Source organism: Lissotriton vulgaris, chromosome 3_2 (assembly GCF_964263255.1).
Source record: "Lissotriton vulgaris chromosome 3_2, aLisVul1.2, whole genome shotgun sequence".
Lineage (NCBI taxonomy): Eukaryota > Metazoa > Chordata > Amphibia > Caudata > Salamandridae > Lissotriton > Lissotriton vulgaris.
The window spans coordinates 82,348,903-82,373,550 of record NC_141690.1 but is presented as its reverse complement, the minus strand read 5'-3'; the positions used below and the strand labels follow the sequence as shown (position 1 = coordinate 82,373,550).

General features: G+C 45.3%; 1 protein-coding gene across 2 annotated transcripts in view; it reads right to left on the bottom strand.

The window, feature by feature from the left end:
* Positions 1-24,118, bottom strand: part of PPARGC1A (PPARG coactivator 1 alpha) — a 244,608-nt gene extending 220,490 nt beyond the window's left edge. Inside the window, exons 1-2 of one of the 2 annotated variants that reach the window (XM_086964024.1) lie at positions 23,943-24,118; positions 16,059-16,238 (exon numbers count right to left, since the gene is read on the bottom strand). In XM_086964024.1, the coding sequence (XP_086820150.1) occupies positions 16,059-16,238; positions 23,943-24,065 (303 nt within the window). In that variant the 5' untranslated portion in view covers positions 24,066-24,118. The remainder of the gene's footprint in view (positions 1-16,058; positions 16,239-23,942) is intronic. The other variant, XM_086964025.1, reaches the window with a different exon arrangement.
* Between the last annotated feature and the right edge of the window lie 530 nt (positions 24,119-24,648).

The window sequence follows — 24,648 nt, the reverse complement described above, 5'->3', positions numbered from 1 at the left end:
AGGGGCCACCACGCCAATATATATCCATAATATAATAATCCTCTGAGGATGGATACATATTTGCGTGGCGGCCCCTGGCAGGGATTTGGCGGCCTCTGGCTCCGTTCCACTTCCAAACACCCTGACCCCCCCATCTTCACTGGCCTCCATGCCTGCGTTCCTCCGGGGCCCCCCTACCTGTTCCTCCGGGGGCAACCTACCTACGCTCACTGCCCAGGGCCGCCATGAGCCTAGAGCCGCCCCTGCTGTCAAATATGTAAAATACCTAAAAATGTGTAAATTATTATTGACTATGTGCATTTATAACCCACCAGCCCTACAATGTGTGCAAGCAGGCAAGAAAGTCTGGGTTGTAGTCCAGGTCAGACTCCAAAGACTTCTCCCAAACATATCTGGATCAGTCCTTGGTTGCTAGCTGACCACTGAGGATTCACACAAAGAGCCTGGGCTCCCTGCCTTTTGGTTTTTAATGGTTCGGTATTTACACAGGTTCGTGATCCGCAAGTGCTATGCACTATGGTCGCGGTAATCACACGTCTTTGCTGGCTGACCACATTTCGCGATAATGTAATAGATCAACGATTTTGAAAAATCATTGCAAAAACATTCAAGAATATGTTTTATACTGAATGTATGATTTATAAATAAATGTATGTTTGAAGAAAATTATGGACTATAACAAAGGGTACTATATAAAAGATTCTCAAACTCGGAAGAGCCGCTTCTAATGATAAGATATGAGTGTTTAAATGATTAAATAATTCTAATCATGTTAACTACGAAGGGGTACCGCTTGTTTTGTTACTGTGCCACTCTCCTTTGCTTGCTTGATTACATTTTTAGCGTAAGCAACAACTGCTTAGGTTTCACCGCTCTCATGGGCGCATTTCTGAGTCAGACACTACAGATGTTTACGGTCAACCAGTTGAACTGTCCTACATCCAAGTTTTACGATACTTGCCGTGTCCCAGACATGCAGACTTATTGACAGAGATTTAAATAGTGCTCCTGGTTCACCAGTGGTTTTACGGTCAGATTCCTATAACTTCCAAATTATTTGAGGGAGCAAAGAACACAACATTTTTTACATAGTGCTCTGATGCATCATGGTCAGACCAAAAAGCACTGCTGATGCTCCTTTCACCACTGCAAGCAAAATGGATTCTCAGGGTGTGTGTGTTTGCATGTGTTCGCTTGTATGTGTATGTGCATGTGTGAGTGTGCGCAAGTGTGCGACGAATACATGCACACACTCTAAGTACCCAACAAAGTAATTACTAGTTTATGCAATTAAAAAACAAAAGTAATGAAATCAGGAATCGTACAAAACATAGGTGGTGAGTTTCCAATACAAAGTCAAACCGGTTTTGCCAGAAATCCAAAAATAAAGAAATGTCAGCATCTATTCATGTTGTGAGGAACTCATCAAAAGCTATGGATAATGTCTATTTTCTAAAGGACTTAACTTGTTCAAGTTGCACGGTCCTTTTGATGGCTGGTACGATGCAGTAGTGTATTAGAAGGCTGTGGCAAAATGTGATGAAAATCACAAACTACTGATGCTGGTGGAGTCTGACCAAATAGTCTCATTTTACTGTCGCCATCAATGTGCCAAAAATGTGACATGTCGTAATATTAAAAAGGTGGGCATTGACTAGAGTCCAATTCCAAATGGCAGGCAACTACTACACTGCAGAAGAATAGGTTTTGATTTAAATAATCATGTGCTTGTGCCTTTTGGTTGATTTTTAAAAACTCATGGCCATAGTAAGTTAACATGCCCTCATGTCTAACAAAACAAAGACCATGATTTTTGCTGTAAGTAATGTCACTCTTTTCTGCTTAAAAGAAGTTAGGGGTGCTTTCATGCCACACATTCACACTTGTAGACATGCATTTAGATCAGATTTTCCAGCTGCACTTCATTCACTTAAATGGAATTCTAATTTCCTCCAGTAGGTAAACCCCAGTTGGCATCAATGGGGATTTGAACACAGCTCCAAAAGCGCCTACGGCCCTTCTCATGTGCATCAACAACTCTATCTTACTTGCTAAGCTGAGCTGTGTCGCGCTTCAGCTCTAGTTTTGAATTTTACGTTGAAACATATCCAAAGGTCGCACTGAACATCTGCAGAGCTGGACCTAGAACTATTTAAACAGTTTAGAAATCTTTCAAATCTCGTCGCCACAGCTTTCCTCTTGGAGGTGCAGTAGTAGTCATTGCCCTGGGACTTGCTACATCTTTCTAATTTCAGATAAAGGCAGTCAGGGAGCATGGACCAGCTCAGCTGGGGCACGAGGTGCTCGTTAGTGGCTGCACATATTTAGCTTAGGATGGAACATCAATGAATTGTGTAACTCTGGGTATTTCAACAGAACAGAGCCTCAGCTTTCCCAGAGTGGATGGTGGGCAGCCATTTTACCTGTCTTTAACTGTGGTAAGGTGGCTATAAGAAGAAACAAGTGAGATGAAAGATTCATATTTGCAGCATAGGCAGCAGGTCCTCAAATGAAGCTGCTGTTTTCACAGTGTGAAATGTCCCCTCACGTGTGGGCAGGGGGGACCCTGGCTGCATCACCTTGCTGTCTGAAAAGACCTCGGTTTAGCCTACTCCTGTCAGACCTCTCTGTGACCTTCCCTAGAGTGAGAAGAACAATACCAATTCTGCAGTAAAGTAGAATGCAACGAAGAAAAGCTGCATTATCTACGCTTAATATAAGTTCAAAATGACTTTGCATATCTAGAAACAAAAGTGGCCAAATTGCTAGCAGAGGTCTCCCTATAAACATTTCCATTGGAACACTCCCCTTTTAATTTCAACAAAGAGCACTCCACTGTCACTCAGGCTGTGTAACTAACTACACGCAGATCAGGCTTCTAGCTGCACAATACCACTGCAAGGAGCCGGGGGCAAGCATGACAGCACTTCCCCTGACACCGAATCACTAGGGTCAGCCGCACATCGCTCTGACCTGCGGCATGCTTACCCGGGACTGATGACACCGGCTATTTGTGACAGGAGGTGGAAAAAAGAGACCACATTCGGGTTGGGACCCTTTGACCCAAAATGATCATTCTGAAGCACAAATTGATTGGGATGCTGAATCAAAAATAGGCTACAAATAGTTTTTGGTTGAGGAAAGTAGTCTTATCTACTGGAAAAGTTGGTTGAATAATCAGGTTACAGATCACCTGATTGCACGTGTTCGCATCTCTGCCTACTGCTAACAGGCCATGTGCCAAGACCACCCATCACATCCCGTTGCTTCACCATGACACAAGGACTCACGAGGATCACCAAGTCAGCCCAAAGTACTAGGCTCTATTCGTTATGTTGACCCCTCCACTTAGGCAGGCATTCACATCCATGCTGCGTCCCCCTATACAATCACCCCCCAGGACGGAGATGGGGAAATAATCTGCCTGTGTCTCTTGAGAGTTCTCAAATCATTTTTAAAGACCACAGACCATAGGTTTAGAAAATAACTTTCTTCTCAGTCAAGGTTCATGGTGTTGCACTGACTGACGCGATTCCAGTCTCAGCAAACATTTCCATGGACAACGCTTCATCTGAGACTGGACCACCTTGCTGAGTCCTGCTTGCCAACAGCCCTCAGCCAGCTTCCTCTGCAGTACCCTTCCAAATTCTTTGCCTCTACTGTCTCAGTTACCCCTGCGTGTTGATGCAACCGTAGGGAGGGCACACATTTTTTCATGCGGCTTCCTTTCCGCCCTTGTGGATTTATTATTGTATTTAAAACATGCATGAAACTGGTGTAGCTATTTCGATTAAAACAAAATCAATAAGAGGCACTAATCAATCGGTCTGTATGCACCTGCAGCTCAACAAGCATATTTACAGATCCCCTCTGTTTTCTAATGCCTATCTCTGGGCACCGCAAAGTTGTCTAAAGTGAGCCATTCTGAAAATGGCATGGGGAGTCCTAAGAGATATACATTTGTTCTTTTAGTGCATGTCACATATGGCACCACTGCCTTGTCTGTCTAAGGTGTCTATCACCACCGTCCCTTGAATGACAATAAACCCTTCACATGTCCAGCTATCACACCATAAAGCTATTAGTGTGAGACAATGCAATCATCTCTCAGTTCAGGAGGACTGCTCCTGCCAGTTGTACTTGGAGACCACCTGAACCTCAGCTGAAATTTCCAGCAGAGCACTTTCCTAAAATAGATATTTCCTATGGACATGAAGGACGAACTGATGCAAGATTTGGCCCCCAGCCTCCAGGGGAATGATATGCAAAAAAACGACAAGCCGCCTCATTATTCATAGCTTTGACTTGCGCGGTTCACATAACCATCTGTTCTGAACAAGAGGATATTGGAAATTAAGATAACATTGTGATGCTCAGTTCCCTTGACAAAAGAACAGCGCTGAGAATTTTTTTTAAAATGAAAATTCGAGTTCTTATTGTAAGAAACTCTAGATGTTACACTTGCCCTTCATACTTGGGTGCATTTTGGCGCTTCAAATAAAAAATTAAATGAATGCTACTCTTGGGGATGTCTGTTCAGCCTTAGGTAGAAAGGCAGCTGTGCATCGAACAATGCACAGGCAGGGGTCAAAGAGTCAAGTGTGTCCGACAGTGATTTTTTCAAAAGATACTGCTGAAAACAGGTGCAGACTCGTCGTCAAAGAAAGAGCAAGGTTCTCCCAATGAATACGACCAGCCGTTCCCCAGATTGCGACAGAACAACTCTAATAAAACCTTACGACATGGCAGCGTGACAAGCCAGTGAACATCGAGCGCTGTAACTTACAAGAGAAACCACGAACTGAGATGGAGAAGAGGTGGCTCTTTATGGGGGACGCATTCCTGTTTGCAGCGACAGGGACGTGAGCATTTTCTTGAGTTTTTACTTGGAATCTCCAATACTACATATAAGTGTTTAAGAGGAATTCCATCTGCCTAGGTGGTTGCCCCTGTGGTTTTCATTTTACGACCCTACTCTGCTAAAATGAAGTGTCTCTCAGGAAGCCCTTAACCACAGGCCAACGCTGAGAGGCATCAAAATGTGAGTATGCGGCCGACTTCAAAGCAAAAGTTCAAATACAAACCACCCTGGCTCACTGCATCCTGCCAGGTATGGGCCTGAGGAGCACGATACTTCATGTCCTCCTTCAAGTACTCACGCCTGTCAGATTGTCATGGTGTATTTACAAATTGAGAGCTCTTCTTCAGACCCTTGTCTCATATGGATAAGTATTAAGGAGAACAACGGTCCTTAGGGTTAGAATTTCTCACACTTCAAATGAAAATATAGACTCCAATCAGTACTATATCAGAAAATCTTTTCAGTACCCAGCCGGGCCTGAAATTTTATTCAAGTATAAACATAGATGAAAAGACCATCAGAGAGGTCTAATTTGGAGACTGATAGGGTACAAGCCTGTACCTATCCAGAACACACTCGAACAAGGTTTGGGGTGAGAAAAGTAAAAGAAGAGAAAAAAGTAAAGGATATCAGGCAAAAAGAACATGGGAGCCAACTGTCCCTTGCATCATTAGCACATTTTGCAAAGCAAGTTCAGACAGACAATTACTGTAACAATATTAACACAATGGGAAGGTTACAGAATTGTAAGAGTGTCGACGGCGTTTCGATCCCTGGCTCCTAGTGAACTGGGATCATCATCAGGACTTTATAATATATTGCCTGTTTGTACTATTTGTGAAAACCTTTCAGAGCGAGGCTCAATCTGCTCCTGTAGGTCGAAAGAGGGTGGTTGGGATCGGGGGGAAGAGGACTTGTGCCTCGAGTTCCTGTTATAAAGGCATGTTACTGTTACAGTTAACCTGCTTGCAGTGATTCATCCAATGCGGAGGCATACGATATATCCAAACCACACGAGGGTGGGCACTCGAAATATTTCAAGGTCTTAAGTACATAGACGATGCTACCTTGCTCCAAATACGAGCAGATTTCAATCGGCGTGCTCAATGGCAGTGCGCCGACTCTACGCGGATCCGCAATATATTATAAAGTCCTGATGATGATCCCAGTTCACTAGGAGCCAGGGATCGAAACGCCGTCGACACTCTTACAATTCTGTAACCTTCCCATTGTGTTAATATTGTTACAGTAATTGTCTGTCTGAACTTGCTTTGCAAAATGTGCTAATGATGCAAGGGACAGTTGGCTCCCATGTTCTTTTTGCCTGATATCCTTTACTTTTTTCTCTTCTTTTACTTTTCTCACCCCGAACCTTGTTCGAGTGTGTTCTGGATAGGTACAGGCTTGTACCCTATCAGTCTCCAAATTAGACCTCTCTGATGGTCTTTTCATCTATGTTTATACTTGAATAAAATTTCAGGCCCGGCTGGGTACTGAAAAGATTTTCTGATATAGTACTGATTGGAGTCTATATTTTCATTTGAAGTGTGAGAAATTCTAACCCTAAGGACCGTTGTCCTCCTTAATAGTTGATTGCCCAAGGTCCCTAGGTACTTATTGGGTCCCCTTGTTTTGTTGAAAAGTCATATGGATAAGTGACACATCAGAATAAAAATGTGCAATCACATTTTAGTTACCTTTTGAAAATTGCTAGGAATCTTTGCTGGCACCAGCCCAAAATGAATTCATAAGGAATTCAAACCCCCGGGGCCAATAGCAACACCACTGCACACCTACTAATGGCTCTGCCTGACAAGATGCCAATCCAGAGCTTTAAAATGACTGTAGTATTGCCAGGAGAGGACTAGATTGAGCTGGTCTATGATTTACCAGTGAAAAGCTCTGACATCACCTAAGCTTTCTCAAGAAGGCTCCACTTTAGATTACCTGCTCCATATCTTCTATGGGCTGTGCGGTGGGATGGGTACCACAACATGATGAGATGCCTTTAAAGAAGATTTGTTTGCACCAGGAAGCCAAAGATTAACACTGGAAGGCAGGAGAAATATCTGCTTTACTTACTGAAAATCCTCTATGTTAATTATATTTCCAAAGAACTCTGGGAAAACGTAAATGTCACAAGCCAGTGTAGTGTGTGCACATGTTTAGGGATTGGTCTAGCAAACAATTTCTAATGGCAAAACAGTACTTCACCTTAACGCCCATGCTTAGCCAACTGTCACTTTAGATGTCTGTATTGAAAGAAGACGGGAAGTGCCCTTACAGCTGTGCAGTGACGAAATCCAGTTGTCTGCTGCATGAACTTTGGGAGGGCTGGTGTTTACTCTGACTTGAATGTTTATTGGCCAATAATCGGTACTAAAAGTTGGGAATCCAGTTCCCCATCCACAGCCACATGTGTGTGGATCTTTCCTCCAGGGAAAAGTTTCTTACTGGAGAATGGGATTTGTGTGCGCTTGATGTGTTGGAGGTTGTAAATGGTCTATGCTAGGGGAATTCGCTATACCAGTTCTAGCAATCCTTGTTCACTGGTGTATGCCTAATACATCTGGTAAAGCTTGGGAGAGTCCATCAGAGATGGGGTCTCGAGGACCAGCCCAAAATCAACCATCCTCAACACCCACAAACAGGGACTGTTTTGCCTGAATAACTTCTTTTGTTGAACATTTAGATTTTTGTGATACAAAAGCCAAATGTGCTGGAACAGCACAGCGGGGCAGGAAAATTCTTCAGAAAATTTACAAACTCATATAACATGCCACCTAATCGTGCTTCAAGCTTTTCATTTCATAAGAAAGGTGCTCACTGGGTCTTCTAAAATCTGGGTTGATTTGGCAGAGCCCTTAGCAGAAGATGTTTAGGACTATGCAAGCCACAAGGAAGTCCCAGAACGTGTGTAAATGAACCCATGGAAATCTTCAAAGTGATGAACCACTGAACAGTAATGAGTTCCAAAAAAAAAAAAACAGTAATGAGTTCTCGTGGCAAAGCTCTGTGGTCACCTGACCTTTTCACAGCTTTTTCACCCAGATGTCAAGAATTCACCATAGGCTCCATGTTAGAAATGGGTGTCCCTCTTTGGCAATGATCTGCACCTTTGTCCAAGTAGGGACCCGTGCTTCTAATCACAGTATGGAAGTTACCCCCTCAGACAGCCCCTGATCACCCCCTTGGAACTTGGCACGAGCAGACAGGCTTATCTCAGAGGCAGTGTGTAAAGCATTTGTGCACACACACAGTAAAAACACTACAAATGGACACACAACCAGTTTAGAAAAATAAATAATCCAATCTAAACCAAACAAGACCAACACAACACAAATCCAACATAAAGTTATCAAGATATGAATTTTAAAATGTAAAAACAGTTTTGTTCATAGCAAACTATATATGAGACACTTTCAACAGCAAAGTACCTTGGATACGTCAAAATCATAAGCAAAAACAGCTGCATGGAATGTTATGCATTTGTTCCTTACTCACAGGGATGGTGATACATCGGTTCCTTGCTCCAGGGGAGGTGATGCGTCAGTTCCTTATTGCCACACAGGGGATGTGATGTGTCAGTTCTTTACTGAAGAGGAGGCGATGCATCGGTTTCTTAGTGTGCGGGGAGATGGTGCGTCAGTTTCTTACTACGGCCTAGGCATTGCTGTAGACTTGACATTCTGGTGCACTGCGTGGGGATTTGGGAGACATCAGTTCATGATGCGGTGGTGGCGATGGCATTGCGGCGATCTCACCAGCCGTAATCCACCGATGCGTCGGTTCTTGCAGTCGCACAGCAGGGCCTGCATCGGAGTTGGTGCGGTGATCTCGGACTTTGGAAATTGGTGCTTGAGACAAGGCTTCTCCAGCCACTGGCATGCCACTGTAGCATCAGAAACGAATGGGGATGCGTCACACTTCTTGAGCTGCTTCTCTTTTCTCAGCTTCCAGCAGCAGGAAAAACCTCCAGAGGCTCAACACAGAAACAAACACCTCTTAGCAGGTCAGAACTCCCAGCAATGGCGTTCAGTGGAGCTGGTAGTCAAGTCTTTGTGTCCCTGAGAATTCAGAACCGGAGTCAAGCTCAACTTCAAGCCCTGGGACATCTTCTTCAAGCAGGATACACAGAACACAGAAAAGTCTTTGTCCTTTCCTTGGCAGACACAGCCACTGCAGGCCAACTCCAAACAGCACACAGCAAAGGGGCAGTACTTCTCCTTCAGCTTTCCCAGCTCTTCTCCTTGGCAGAGGTTCCTCTTGAGTCTAGAAGCATTCTAAAGTTCTGGGGTCCGGGCCCCAATATTTATACTCAATTTCTCATTATTCTATTGTGGCAGAGAGACTCTGAGCTCAGTCTAAAGCAGTTCTGTCCTCTCTGGTCCACTTCCTGGCAGGAGGTGGAGACAGCATTGCGTAAGGTAGACCAGGCCCAAACAGGTGAAAGGAAATCTCCTTCCCCTACTATAAATTCAGCCCAGGTCTATTCAGCCCAGTCCTGACTCACTCAGGAAAGGCAGGACACACCTCACCCGAGTGGCTGTCTACAGTGAATGAACATCCCCAGCCCCTGTCACTCCAAAGGCAGACAGTCAAACCACAAACCAGCAGAGGCACACAGGATGGCTAAGCAAGAAAATACCCACTTTCTAAAAGTGGAATTTTCAAACACACAACATAAAAATCATCTTTACTAAAAGATGAAGGTTTACATTCTGAGTTCAGGCACACTAAACTCCATCTTTCTACCTTGTCCCAATGGGAAATTATACTTATAAGATGTTACAAATAAACTCCCACTCTATGCTATGGGACAAATAGCCTTTCAATAGTGAAAAACAAAACTCTTTTTTTCACTCTCAGGACATGTAACACACATCAGTACATGTGCTACCTTTCACATGCTCTTAGGGTGGCTCACATGTAATAAAAGGGAAGGTTAGGGCCTGGCAAGTGGGTGCACTTGCCAGGTCAACATGGCAGTAGAGACTACATCCAGACACTGCAGTTGCTGATCTGAGACCACTTTGAAAGACTGCTTGTATGGGTGGCGCAGTCAGTGCTGCAGGCCCACTAGCATCATTTGATTTACAAGCCCTGGGTACAAACAGTGCACTGTACTAGGGACTTAGTAGTAAATCAAATAAGCCAATTATGGAAACACCAATCCATAATAACAATTTAAACAGAGAGCATATGCACTTTAGCACTGAACAGTAGTGGTAGAGTGCCCGAAGTCCTAAAACAGGGTCAGAAATATGAGGTCCAAAAGCAAAAGGTCTGGGGCTAAACCCGCTGAAAAAGCCAGGTTTAACACTTCAGCACTGTGAATCTAACCTACTTATAACCACCCCTGAGGATGGTCCACCTTGATTTTAACAAATGCCAACAATAATTATTAACTGCAGAGAAGAAATATTGACTGGGATAAAGCACCAGCACAACTGTATGCACAAATAAATCAGTCTCTTGAGGTGCCCATTTCCAAGACAGCTATCCCGAGAACACTGGCATTTCTGGCTATATTTTTCGTACACCTATGTGCACTTCTTTCAATTGAACATGTTGTAGTTTATTTGGGGGTGCAACAACTCACAAAGAAGTGCCTTGCTCTAGGACCAATATTCCCAAGGGGAGCAAACGTTACTACTATTGAAACTTGGTTGTATTGTAAAATGTTAAAAGATACGGGTGCCTAATAAAAGACTGCATTAGAAGGACAATTAACATAAAAATAATAGGTTCAGTGGAACCCTGGGTCTAGACTGATTTTTCTAAAAACGACCCTCTTTCATTTCAAACCCTTTTCATAACACTTCAAATGATTTTATGCCTGCCATTTAAATAGTCTAACACGTGACAAATATACAGTGCTAAAACTGATTTAGAATATTGGTATTGTGCAGCAGGTGCCCTTCTTGAAAGGTAAAAATAGAGGAGTGTTTGACAATTGAAAAAGAAAAGGAAAATCATTTTACCAAGGCACACAGCGCGAGGAATTCCAAATATCCGACTTAGCTGATTGCTGAACAGCACCAATGGTCTGTGAGCCCAACATGGGTAGGAGGGTTGTCAGGAACATGTGTAGCGTCAAGTGGGGCTGTCAAAAAAGGGTGTTGGTCATAGCAGGAGATATAGTACATGCTCCACAAATGCGTCACTCATGGACTCACAGAGGTCAGATGCACCCCAGGATACAACGAATATGGAAATAGAGGGCATATTAGAAATTACTTTTGGGTCAAATTTTGTGGATCAAGATATTACAAGAATTTGATGGAATACAATTTCCTGTGAGGTTTTGTTACTTTCATTGCTCCTGACTCAGTAATCACTTTTATGGCTCATCATCACCCTGATAGCACATAACCCCTCACTGATTTTAAGGGTTGACCTTTTGTGCTACAACATGTGACATATATCATACCGTTTTAGGAAGAGCGCTATTTCCACAGAACTTGAAAATTGAATCTTTACTCTTAAAGGCAAAACATTATTAATTTAATTACAAATTGAATTTCCTTTTTTCGTTTAAGCACTGGAGCAGATTCTCTGTGTTCATGCATACCGCATGCTCGTAACACTTGCAGGGCTACATTATGAAGAAGACAAATTACCAGAATTACCTGCAAGTTCACTTTTGCAAAACTCTGGGTTTTCGACCATAATTGTTGTGTTATTTTTCTTCTGTAACTTTCTTGCTCGGGATCCACTTGTAAGATCAGGACCAGGTAAACAATCATTGAAACTCGCAATGGGCGCACGGATTTTTATGACCTAGTTAACTTATGTTTTTACAGACGACCATTGAACAAACCAGGGGTCAGGCTCACTGCTTAGGCTTTTAGTGACAGTGATTAAAGGGAAGCTCCATAAAGATCAGCTGTGCAGTAAGGAGCAGAGCTCAGCCATTGCCTATCAAAAGAGAGTTCATATCTCACAGACATGGATCAACCCTACATTAAATCACACCTCCACTTAAAGACACCACAGCTAAATCACACCTGCCCTAAATCACTCTTCGACTACATCGCTCTTTACTAGGTCCCAGCACCCTAGATAAATCCTTCATCATATCTCACCTCCAGTGGGTCACTGAATCACGCCTCTTCTGTATCACTTATTCTAATCGTGTGTGTCTCATACAAAGAGAAATGTACATTAATATTAGAGTCCTTTACCATTTTTGTGACTGTTGAATATGGTTGAAGTGAGTATTTATTCAGTTCCTCAAGTGAATGAAGTTGAGATATTTTAATGAAGTGCATACAGACAGCCTATAGGCAGTGAGTTCCCACCATTACAAATTCTCCACCTTAACACATGTTCACTCTAATGAACTCTTCAAAATGGGGGCACCACTGGCTGACGGACACTGGTAGCTGAAATCTATACTTCAATGGGGCACACTCTAACGTCTGACTGATATGTTTAAACTCACAATGCTTGCACTTGTAGTAGGATTCTTCCTTTTTTTTTCCTTAGATGTTTATTATGCACAGTCTAATTCCAAAACACTCAATGACAACAATACTCAACGCAGGCGGAAGTTGTAACCTCATTTAAGTGGTCCCTTCCCCCCCCCCAAAAAAAAATGGCATCCGTGAATCACTGTGAGTTATATAATACTTAGTTATGCTAAATTGTAAATGTTATTTACAATGAACCCATGTTATGTGGGTCTTGTTTCGAGAAAATCACCGCCCTACGCACACAACCAACACTTGTATTCACATCAGTAAAGGCTTTAGCCTTAACTCTGGGTTCCTAAGACCTGCTAATCACACCCAACCAGCAACACTGAACCCACCAGGTTGTGTCCGATTTCTCGTCCTTCTAGACATCCTGCACTAAAACTCCTTCACAATGCATGAATACATACTTAAATTCATGTGCTGAAATCGAAAAGGCAATAATAACTGACACATTATGACGTAAATATATACAGTTCGGGCCTTTGTGGTCTGTTAGCCAATAGATTGTCCTTCACAAATATGCTTCACACATGTTCGTTTTATATCAGCATAACTACCGCACACTCATTATCTACATACATATACTGTCACTTATGCTATGTAGAAAATCTCTGGTTGAAAAGTTACTGCTGCCACAAAAGGAATTAAAATAATTAAACAATTGTGATTGGAGCGCTGTTCATCCTCCTGCTGTGAATCAGCCAGTAGGTGGGTCCAAAGTATAAGTCACAAGTTTACCAACAATCAGCTCTCAAGCCCCAAAAGTAAAGCACCAGGTAGTTTTGCACTACAGGCGCACGTGCCTTGAAAGAACACACTGAAATTATGTCACCGTACAATTCTCACTACCACATAATCTTAGGAGATATGGCAAACGACAAAAGAGGAAAACGTGCATCTCTGAAATATTGGAAGCAAAATATGGGTGTTCTCTGTTAAAACATGTGCATACCCTTAGATTCCTGTGTTAAAACTGCAGGAGTCTGCATGAGGTGGAGTCAGCGCTTAATTTGTAAAAAAAAAAAAAAAAAACTATGTGCAGGGCTTTAGTCAGGAGGCCACTGCAGCATGCACCACACATTGCCCCTACCATGCCGCCAATTATAGCATTAACGCTTCTACTAAACATCACACTCTTACAAGTGTGACAATTCTGACTATTCCAAGCCTCCAAAGCTATAAGAATGGCTTGGGAGACAGGTATTAGTCATTTTTAACATATGACTGTTGTTGTGGTCATCTCTAAATCAGCCAGACAGTGCCACCTTATGGCAGACTCTCACAAAGTGCTGGTATCGACAATTAAGGGCCGTCACTGAGCACCAGAAGCCACCGGCTCAAATTAAGCCCTTCCACCATTCCATTCCACTCTGACGCTAAGATGAATGCCATCAATATCAATGATAAATTAACTTGTGATATTTTGACATTATATTATAGATTCTCCCACAGGAATTCCAATAAGTAGCTAATTAGAGTACTACATATGAAAATATAGTTTTAGCATAGTGACGTCATCATACCTGTGCTGATCCCAGACCTGACCTGGACACAGAATCCTCCGCACAGACCCATAAGTGATTCTCAATTGGATTTTGGGATGCTCTGGCATTGACTAAACTGAATGTATCAGTAATCTCATTTTTTGTAGCTGATGTGCATAAAACACGAGGGTTGAGAACTGAGCTATAAATGAGGTGCATCCCCAGAGTGCACAGTGTCCACAATATTAAAGGCAGGGCACAATGTCTCTTTTGTAGCACCCATAATGCTCATGCTGTACAAATATAGCCATGCTAATGCTTGCACTGAAGCACGGCTGCATGCAAATGAGGGAATCCCTGGTGCAGTGCCCAGGCTCATGTTACTGACCACATGTGCACCGGTAAGAAGACCCAGGACTAGAGACACACAGAATGTCAGCAACGTTGGAGGTGGCAAACATATTGCACACTTCTCCACACACACTCTTTGAACTGGGACATAGATGCTTACTGTGGCCACAGCGTTGAGCGTTGATTCATGGGCAGTGCTGCTATATTTACTTCTGAGGGCCAAAGTGAGCCAAGGCAGCATTCATGATCAGACACTGCAAGTTCAGCAGGGACAGTTCTGTCAATATCTGCACATGAAAAAGCGGAATACAGCACCTGAAGAAGATTCAGATGACCTCCATGAGGATTCTGAACTCCTTTTCCACAGACATGAAATCATGGAGCTGTTTGGTCACTTCTTAGCAATGGGCTAAACCCTCTCTGTTGCAGATATCAGAGTAAATGTGAGCACTAATGCAAGGGGGAGCAGATTTTTTGAATGGATGATGTACCCTAGAGTTGTGTCATCCACACCTAGAAAACCTCTGATGACCACCCAAAATATCTGCAGTTACAGTGCTGAATTTATGGGCTTGGTTAGTTAGCAGCAACATGTCATTGATGTCATCTGTTTTTCTTCTTCCGACCTCTCTTGGGTTAAAAAGTGAACACAGCTGGTAATCTGAACCAAGAACTCTGCCTATTCATTGTATGTGCTTCTGTCCTTCACTCCCCCTATACAGATGCTACAGTCATATGTTTGCTTACAACATGGGACACATATAGTAATGTGCATTGCATCTTTTCAAATGGCAGCCTATGGAAAAGTGATGATTCTTTTTGAAGCTGTTGAAAATGAGTGAAACAGTGTTCATTCCAACCTCAAGCCATCTGAGTTTCATGAAAGCTACTGCATGGATCTGCCTTTTCCCATAACTGGTCTATGTTTAGATGATGTCACTGCAGGGAATCCTAAGAGACTGATCTTGCTTCTAAACCTACCCAGAGGGCCCATAAATATATACTTAAGTCAGCTATCTCATTTCCTCTCAAGCCTACAAACAATTCTCTCAGCAAAGTGCCACCTTGGCTGAAAAAGCGTGGATAAAATTCAAAAGTCTGTGCCTGTTCACTAAATGCTTACTGCAAACAAAATCAGACCCTGCCATTGAAACAAACTTCACTCAGTCACTCTAGGTACAATGGCCGCCACGTTCACATAATGTGTGTCCAAGATCTGGGCACACCCAGAGACATCTGCACAGAGCAAGGGCTCTAAGCATGCTATGCTAATGCAGGCAATCATTCAATAAAATATGTAGTTAACTCGCCAAAACATCGAAATATTTCTCACTCTTTTCTTGTTTAGAAAAGTCCTGATGATGCACTTATAGGGTATGCAGCAGAAACCCCAAAAGACCATATGATAGATTCAACTTGTTATGCAGGATGAGTTCAATTGTAGAGATGCCCTTAGTGCCACACTGTTAACGGTGATATACCAATTCCCATCTGGAGTTATATTAACATTTTTTCTGTATCCTCTAAATGAACTTTTGAGTGCTCTCAATGTACTGTTTAGAAATCTAAGCACAGGGAGATGAGGCGATGTTGCCACAAAGTAGGTGGGCTGCCAGCAAAACATGAAATCTATGATTCTTGAATCAACGGTAGTGCCATTATCACTGGAAAGCAGTTGCCCCTTATTAAGCTCTTTACAGGAGAACACATTAGCTTTGCTTCCGGGTTGCTTGCTATTTCTCTAACTTTAAAATCTGGTTTATTTTGACAACATAAACAATAAGGTTTATAAGTATGTTTGCAATGTTTACATTAAAAAGCAATATCAATATCAGGGGATATTGAATTTCAGTGTATATTCTTTGCAAAAAGCTTGCATACCTCAAATAAATTTGATGATTCATTGCTGTACTGATTGGAAATGATTTCAGATTGGTCACTGTACCACTTGAGCCCGCCCAGAAAGCTGTCTGTATCCAGGTCATTCACATCCAGTTCCGAGAGGTCAAGTTCTGGAAGATCCGGGCAAAGAGGCTGGTCTTCTCCAACCAGAGCAGCGCACTAGAGGGAATCAATCCAGAAAAACAAATCAATGTTAACGCCAGAAACTTTTGAGCAGTCAGAGCACATAAATAAGTCAATCTGAAATACACCTTGGTAAGTGGGTCTACTGGGGTGAACCAGTAAATGAAAGGCACTTACTAACTGAGTCAATTGACTACTCTCTACTGATTGCACTCCAGATGCTCTCGAGATTCCAAAATCTAAACTTCAGTATTTCTGGAAGGCTCATCATCAAAGTCTAAACTTCAGTATTTCTAGAACAATAATCATCGAATCTAGTCTCTGGTACTAGTAGATCACTGCACAGATCATTCATTGTTTTCTCACATTTATCCTGCCGGTGTCATGCATAGCACTGGCATTCCCATTCCATTACTCTTGTTCCAAAAAGATGCAGATGGACAATCCACTTTATTTTTCAGTGTCTTTCCTAAATAAAGCAGTGCCTTTGGGACATATGAAGTTGTGATTTTAGGTTTAGTGTGAACCAAGACCTTTTTATTTGACTAAATGTATATGTATATAATATACTTGGATATAGAAGCTTTCGGCCAGCCCTCTTTATTCATTGGTCTATTGTTGTGTTATTCATATTTTAATTTGGGCCATGACAACATAAAGCATAGGGCAGTAGAACAGCCCACTTCCGCCATTGGCTAACCACTGCAAGTGACAGCATTCAGTTTTTTTCAGACGAGCACATCTGTACACATAGCAGCACATCCACACACAAAGTAGTTCCCTTCTGTGTAAGAGATTACTATAGTAATGTTTGCCTTTTGAGACCAAAAATATGTTTGATTTTAGCTACTTTTTCATATAGATTGATGACGGCACAGCAGCATCCCAACAATAAAGACTTACAGCAACAAATAACCAATGCCAGGCTAAAAGGTAGCTAGCCAATGTCTGACCTACTGGCTTTGCCAATGCATGTTTTGTTTTTGTAACCTTAATGGAGTAGCAGTGTGTTATCCTCAGGGCTTTATGTGGGCCGGGTCCCTCTGGGTCTGTGAACCACAAAAAATTACAAATGGATTTTAAAACAAGTTCCTAGCGGGCCTTATGTTCATGTCCTTAACTTTATTGGCCAAAAACACTGATTGATTTCAGAATACTGAATGTAAAAAACGATAAGCTGATCAAAGCCAGAAATATATTTCATGCTTTACTTGATCATTCCCTGAGAGTGTTGGCTGTTTCCAAGATTATAGTTTTTTCCATTTAGTATATTTCTCTTATGTAGTGCACACTTTGAACTGAGACACCTCGAGGTGGGTGTAACAGGACAGGATTGAGAGCGTTCAGGCTGAGGCTGGAGACGGTGTGAGTTTCTCACAGTACCATTCAGTGGGTCAACAAGATGTTCAGAATATGCGATCACCCTATTTTTGTCCTCCGTGCAGAGCTCACAGAGCAATGTTGGTCACGTATTCCAGTTGCAGTTGTGATAGTGTGCAAATGTGTATGTGAAGTGCACATCTGTCAAAATATTGACACGGCGAAAGTAAAAGAAAATGCAGTGCTTAGAAGTGTGAGGGTGTGTTGTGTGTACATGGAAGTGTGTTCAGGAGAGAGAGAACAGAGGGTGCTGAAGAGGAGAGAGATGGGTTTAAGATATAGACGAGATTTGAAGAGCAAAAGAGCTTACATGTCAAACATAGAGCAGACATAACAGAACTTGTAAGGCACTCTGAAGACCACCACCCCTTCCACAGGCCTCGTTACGTTTAATTCACAATCCCATCATTTCAGAATTGAAACATTTTCAATATTTCTATTTAGATTAAAATCATTGTTGGTACTCATTTGTCATAAACAGCTAACAACCGCTGACAAAGCCAATAGTCCTGACTGGTTTTTAGGTATATTTCAGTTGTTGTGTTATATGTAGGGCTGCAATAAAAGAAAGTTCAGAGAGGAACCAACGTACTGGTCGGGCGACACACTGTGCAAATCACAGAAGTATATCTTATGTCTTTAAGCCACGTCCTTAATTACACAGGCCACGCCCCTTTTAAAGCCTCGCCCTCTGCTCCTACTCCCATCTCACTCAAAGCCCTGGCGAACCTTCAGTTGTTCGAGCACAGTGAGGTGAGGATCAGACAGCCCCCACCGTCCCTTCACTGCTCTTTAACCTGTCACATGCCCTGCCGGGTGAGCTCCACTGAGTACCCACTCGAATCTTCTCTGAAATGCGCCTGTCTCGCTCCAGGTACGCCCGGCCGCTCTGCTGGAGGGTGTCATGGGGCAGGTGACGGGGGCTGTAGTCTGCGAGATGCCATAGGATAAAGATGCGGGGTCGTTCGCTGTAATCCATTTGCATGCGTTCGGACTGGGAAGGGAGGAGGCTCGAACCATCGAGATAGCTCAGTGGGTCAAGTGTTCGATGTTTAGGTGACTGTGTACCCTGCTCTAAGAAATCTGTTGAGTTGTCTGACTGTAAGTACAAGGTGTCCAGTGTAGGTCCAGAGGGCCAGAATAGTTGCAGGATATTAACGTAGATACATTATCATATAACGGATCTAAATATAAATCATGTATATTTCCAGCCGTTATCCGGAAATCCTAATGAGAACCTTGGATGGAAGCCTTTGTTCTAAAATGTGTTTGGTACACGGTGGCTTTCATCATACACGCACACGCTAGCCTTCTATGTGATATTTCTAATTGATTATACATGTCTTTATTATAATAAGTTTAACTCTTTCGCAGTGGACTTATATCGGCCCCGCTCTTCTTCCACTGGTCCACTGCGTCAATGATTTCACCTCACACCATTTCATCCTGCGTCACATGCTTAAGGAGACGGGCACGTGAGTAATTTCTGTGTAGAAGCTCGAAGACACGAAGGTAATAGATCAATCTTTTGTATCTATGATGTAAGAGGACACAACATTTACAAAATCGCCCGTGTGTTCACCAAGGCATGCCATTACTATCTGCATTCAGGGATGCCCAGACAAGGGCTAGGTGGCCCCTCAGATCAAGGGTTGCACTGATGCACTCTGCCTCTTGGCGAAAGGCCTCCATTCTCGGCGCGTTTTGCAGCAAAATATCAGGCCTCGAGTGCATGGTGCCACTTGAAGATGAAACGACTAAATCTGCAGTTATTTCAATCGCATCCAAAATGGCTCTCTGAAGAGAAAAAAAACACTCCTCGCCAAAGCTGAGCGAAAACAACACATGGTCCTGCCACTCTTCACGTGAGAGCAAAATGAATGTTTCTCACTTCTGGCCCCGGGCTTCTAAATTTGGGAGGCATTGGTAGCGAGTGTTCCTGTTGTTAATTTATATCTGGCCTTTCGGAAGATGCCAGCTTTCACACCCCCACCCTCCGACATACCCATACTGGCACTCTTCACCCTGCATTTGTAACAGGTGCCGGCGCATTGGCACATGCCACCTCCTTCGCGGGGTTGAAAGCTTTTAATCCACACCCTTAGGCACCCTTGCGGCCGGCTCCAAGGGTCGCTGCGCGCGCCGGCCACATTAGTCAGCATGGCTCCTTCCCTGACAGCCGGGAAGGGAGACAATAAATTAGTGTAAGTGCCCCCGTGTTAACCGCCAGCCAGGGTAATTATGTTTAATTCCCTATTAACCTTTGGAAGGGTTCTTAGGAGAGCCTTTGATTGTAAATCCAAAAAAGACTGGAAAAGAGCCACTTTGGTGCCACTGCCAGGGTTGTAGGTTTTCTGTCCTAGCAGCAGTGTCTTGAAGCAGCCACGGGGAGGCACGCATTCAAAGAGAGACGGGAAGCTGGCTAGGACGTGCCTCTGTCTGGTGGTGCATCCCCTGCCAGCAGGCAGCAGTCCGCAGTAGCCCCCCAAAGTACGTCGTTTTTAGTGGGACGCCCCTTTAGTGCTCTAACCTGCCACCTGCAGTACGGGGAGAACCCTTCTGCGTGTATCCCCGGAACAGTCTCTGAAACGCCGCCTGGCTCGCGCCAGGTGCACGCGGCCACTCGGCTGCAGGTTGTCAAGTGACAGGTGACGGGGCTGTAGTCGGAGAGACCTAAAGCTCAAAGGGGCGGGGCCACGGAGCTCGCGCTCCGCAGCCACGCAGGCGTCCACTGGAAGGCAGGGGAGTCGAGGCGGCGAGATAGCTCAGTGGGTTAAGTGTTTGACGGTGACGGGCGAGTGTACACTGCAGCCAGGCAGGGTGTGGAGTTCACGAAGGCAGACCCATTCTTGCATCTTGACGAATACACCAAAGGCCAGGACCTCTGTGGCGTAGCAGTACGAAAGAGGAAAACCTGCAAGGAGTGCATAAGCAGCAGGTTGTGCTCATAGTGCTGTTTACCAGCAGCAAGGCCGGTCGTAACAGAGGCGCAGTATCCACGATGCACATGTCCATATTTGATACTCTCACGCACTGTTGCTTTAAGCCCCGAGTCGTCGGAAGCGCTCTGCTTCGTGGAATAAAACACACGGCATCCACCCTGCCCCCGTCTGCAGACACCAGAAGCGTGCCGGGCTCCGGTCGAAAACACCGATAAGTCACCCTGCCTAAGCTCGCTCCTTCTGTCGTTTGAGGGGCACCTGGGGTGATCCCCGGAGCTGGGGTCCCCTGCGGGGAGGATTTTATGTTGAGTGCTTCAGTGAACAGCTCGCGCCCTTCCCCCGGTCCCCTCCTCTTTGATAATAGTTAACCCCTTCGGTGGCACAACAGGTAGGTGCAACACTAGAATACTGCAAGGGTGGCGGTAAGTGGTCAGTGGCTGGTAATGGACGTCAGTCCTTCGGCACACAAACCCTCCTCCGGTATTTCCAAGCACGTCTGCGGGAGCACGACCTGACCCCCTGAGCACAGCAGCTGACCCATGCACAGCAGAGCTAAGCAGGAGGGGCACAAGGCCGAGCATTCGATGTCACTACCTCTGTTTCCACATAAGTCTGCAGGGCGCCACTGGAGAACTGGCCCCTTCAGCCAGCAACTACAACCTGCACGGAAGCTAACCCATGCACTGCACAGCAGAGCGAGGCAGCAGGTGCTGCGCACAGCCGCGGTGCACTAGTTTCCACCTCTGTTTCCACACTACACACTAGTCTGCACAGTACTATTAGCGCCCTGGTGCCATTAACACAGCAGCTCACCCCTGTACAGAAGAGCGAGACAGGTGCAATGCTAGACCGAGCACTAGTTTCCCCCACCTGTGCTTCCACACAAGTCCACAGAGCACAACTAGCGCCCATCTGGCTTTAGCATAGCAGCTAAACCCTGCGCAGCAGCTAAACCCTGCGCAGCAGCTACCCCACACTAGAGCGAGGCAGGTGCAACGCAAGAGCGGAGCCCTTGTTTTCACCGCCTCAGTTTCCACACAAGTCTGAAGGCACGACTGGCGCCCTGATCACTTTAGCACAGTAGCTAAAACCTGCGCAGCAGCGCTCCTCTGAATAGCACCTAAACTCTGCACAGCGGGGCGAGGCAGGTGCAGCGCAAGGCTAGGGCTCTCGCATCCACACAAACACCCCATCTATTTCTACACAAGTGTGTCGTGCACTGCCGCCTCCCTATCCCTATCTGACAGCAGCACAGCATCACTCCGCCATCAATAGCTCACCCCACGCTCTGGAGGCAGCTGGCTACAAGGCTGATTAGTGCTTTATGGTGGTCGACGCTAGCCCCACACAAACACGCCTCCAATGTGTCCACGGACATGCCCCAGCCCTTATGACAGTGCACGTCGCGGATGGGCGGGGGAAACTGCAGCTGGTGCAGAAATAGTTCATCAGAGTCCCAGGAGCTCTGGTGATAAGACGGTCCTTGCTTAATAGTGAGCATTGCTGCAAAGGACGGCACCCCGGGACCCTTAGAGTAGCAGTTAACCCCTTCAGTACACAGGGAGGCTTGGACGGAGAGCCCGTGCTGGTACATCCGTGCTTGGGGGTGGGTAAGGTGGGTGTATGTTGATCGGCACTGTTTTCACACCAGCACGCGCCTATAATGTATGGCCACCTCTGGACCACACACACACGTTAACCCCTTCAACACACAGCAAGGCTCTGCTGGAGAGCCCCTGCTGGTGCTTCACTAGTTTACCAGATCCCCAGGGGGCTGGCGGCACGGTGGTCAGTGGCTGAGAGAGGCCGGCGATGTCCTCATAAACACGCCCCCAACGTTTCCCCACTAGCGGCTTTTCGCTCAGCTCTTCGCAGACGCACAAATAATACATGATGGGAAAATGAACCGGGCAGCTGAGCCCAGGGCGCTGCTCGCCAGACAGCAGCCCGCTGGCTACTCGGGAACAGGTAGGACTTCGGAGCCAGGAAGTCATCCGCTTACAGCCCCGGGCTCCTGAAAGATGCAGGATGCATAAATTATCCATAGGCAGCCGGCTTCACCGGACAGCCAGTGGGCGGCACGAGCCGCTGTCACACGCAGTTGACACCCGAGCACTCTGCACACTGAACGAGCCCGCACTCTAACCACACTGGCACGCACACTGACACCAACAGTGGATGCGCAAAAGTACTAAAGGGCCAACCAGCAAACCGCAGCAGGTGCTTTATGTGTAATCAACTCCATGGTGTGTGCGCCTTTTTCATTCCAGTCACCCTGTTTTTTACTCAAAGGTGCAGGGCTTGAGGTGTACGCGCAAAGTACGTGCGTCGATGCTATTAATTTCCCCAAAAGCAAAGTCCTGCTCGTTTTTTAAAGTTACTAGACAGCCCTCCACCCTTCCCGAGCCGTGTTTGCACACAGATTTCTTGGGCAGCCCTGTACCCTCCCAGAGCCGTGTTTGCACACAGATGGATGCCTTGGGCTGCCCTGTACCCTTCCATAACCGTGTTTTCTAACAGATTTCTTGGGCACTCGCACCCTTCCAGAGAGATGTTTGCACACAGATGCTCACCCACGCACAGAAGTGGTGCACACGCGTCACGCATCAGTGAGCAGACCGGTGCTTGCCTTTCCTCCGCATGTTGCAGCACAGATTAAAAAAAGGCTGTAGCTTGGATGTTACGCTGTCCCTTTTAATATATCGCATTATTTTTACATCCATCCACGCAGCCCTTTGTAAATAAATGCCTCTAGCCCCTGTCCATCCTACAGGGTGGGATTTAAGTGCATTACACGCTAACATCTAGCAAGCCCTCTTTGAGAATATCGAATCCACCCTTAATGTGCACAAATGTTACAGTGCACTGAAGACAAGGAATGTCAGCGCAAATTACGCACCCTATCCTCTATTCATTTACTGCTCCAAATTCCGCAGTCCAAGTACGACACGTCCCCCTAGAGATGGGCAGTGCGAAGAGACAGGGGCATTGCAAAAATACCCCATTTCGTCATTTGAACTTATTTTCGGTGAAAGCCAAAGGTTTCACAAACAGGCACGGAGCGCGTCCAGCGAGGCCACCCAACACAACTGGAAAGACTTCAGCCTCTGATTCATAGCAATATCTGGAGCACTCACTGCATCTGACTGAAAAGCGAGCCAGGGGCACACGCACATACTTTCCAACTGCATGAGACGCCGATGACAGCAGCTAATCTTTGATTTTCCCGAGGCATCGCACAGACAGTCTTAAAATAGCCACTTGGAGGAGCGCAGATAAGACCAGGCGTGTGCTTCCTCGCCGGCCGGCCCGGTCACTGGTGCAGCTTCCCTTTTATGCAGAAACACAGCACGACCGATAAAACGTGCATTTGGGCTCAAAATGCATGCTTGCGTGTTGCACGGACTGCACTGCTCACCTCTAAGTCACTCCATACAGAGTCCTGGTTGCACATGTCCCACGCCATCCAGTCCCCGAATGACGGCTGCACGGCGTTCAAACTCCAGTGCACGGATCCACCAGGCGCCCGGCACACACTCATGCAGGAAAGCGGCCCCTCACTGAGGCCGAGCGGAAGGCACCTGTCTTACTACTGTTCCCAGGCACATGACAAAGCTATTAAAAAGTAGGCTGGTCTGTCACTCACCCAACCCTCTCTCACGGAGCTGCTGGGGGAAGCGGTGACGTCGGGGGGAGGCAGAGCCAAGGCTGTCGAAGCCGGCCTTCCAGCGCGCGCTCGCTCGCGCACCCACACTCACGCTCAGACGCTCACGCGCGCACATACGAGGCTCGCACGAGCTCCCGAGCGCCAGCCGCGCAGTGTGATTAAAATCGGATTTAAATGCCACACCTCCTTTAATTGATCCGCGGCGTAAAATCCCCCCAAACGCGCCTTTAATTTATTTATGTTTCCAAAATAAACAACCGAACAAGCAAGCTCTGCTTGCTGCCTGAACCGCGTCATGCGAGCCGTGCGATGAACTCGCTTATTTCAACTGTTTTGGTGAATTTTCCCGGGCAGTGTTTGACACACGTGAGTGTGGTTTGATTGCATCCTTGCGTCACGCACATAAGGTAATCTGCTGTGGTGGGAATTGAGGCACATTTAACATTTTTTTTCTAGT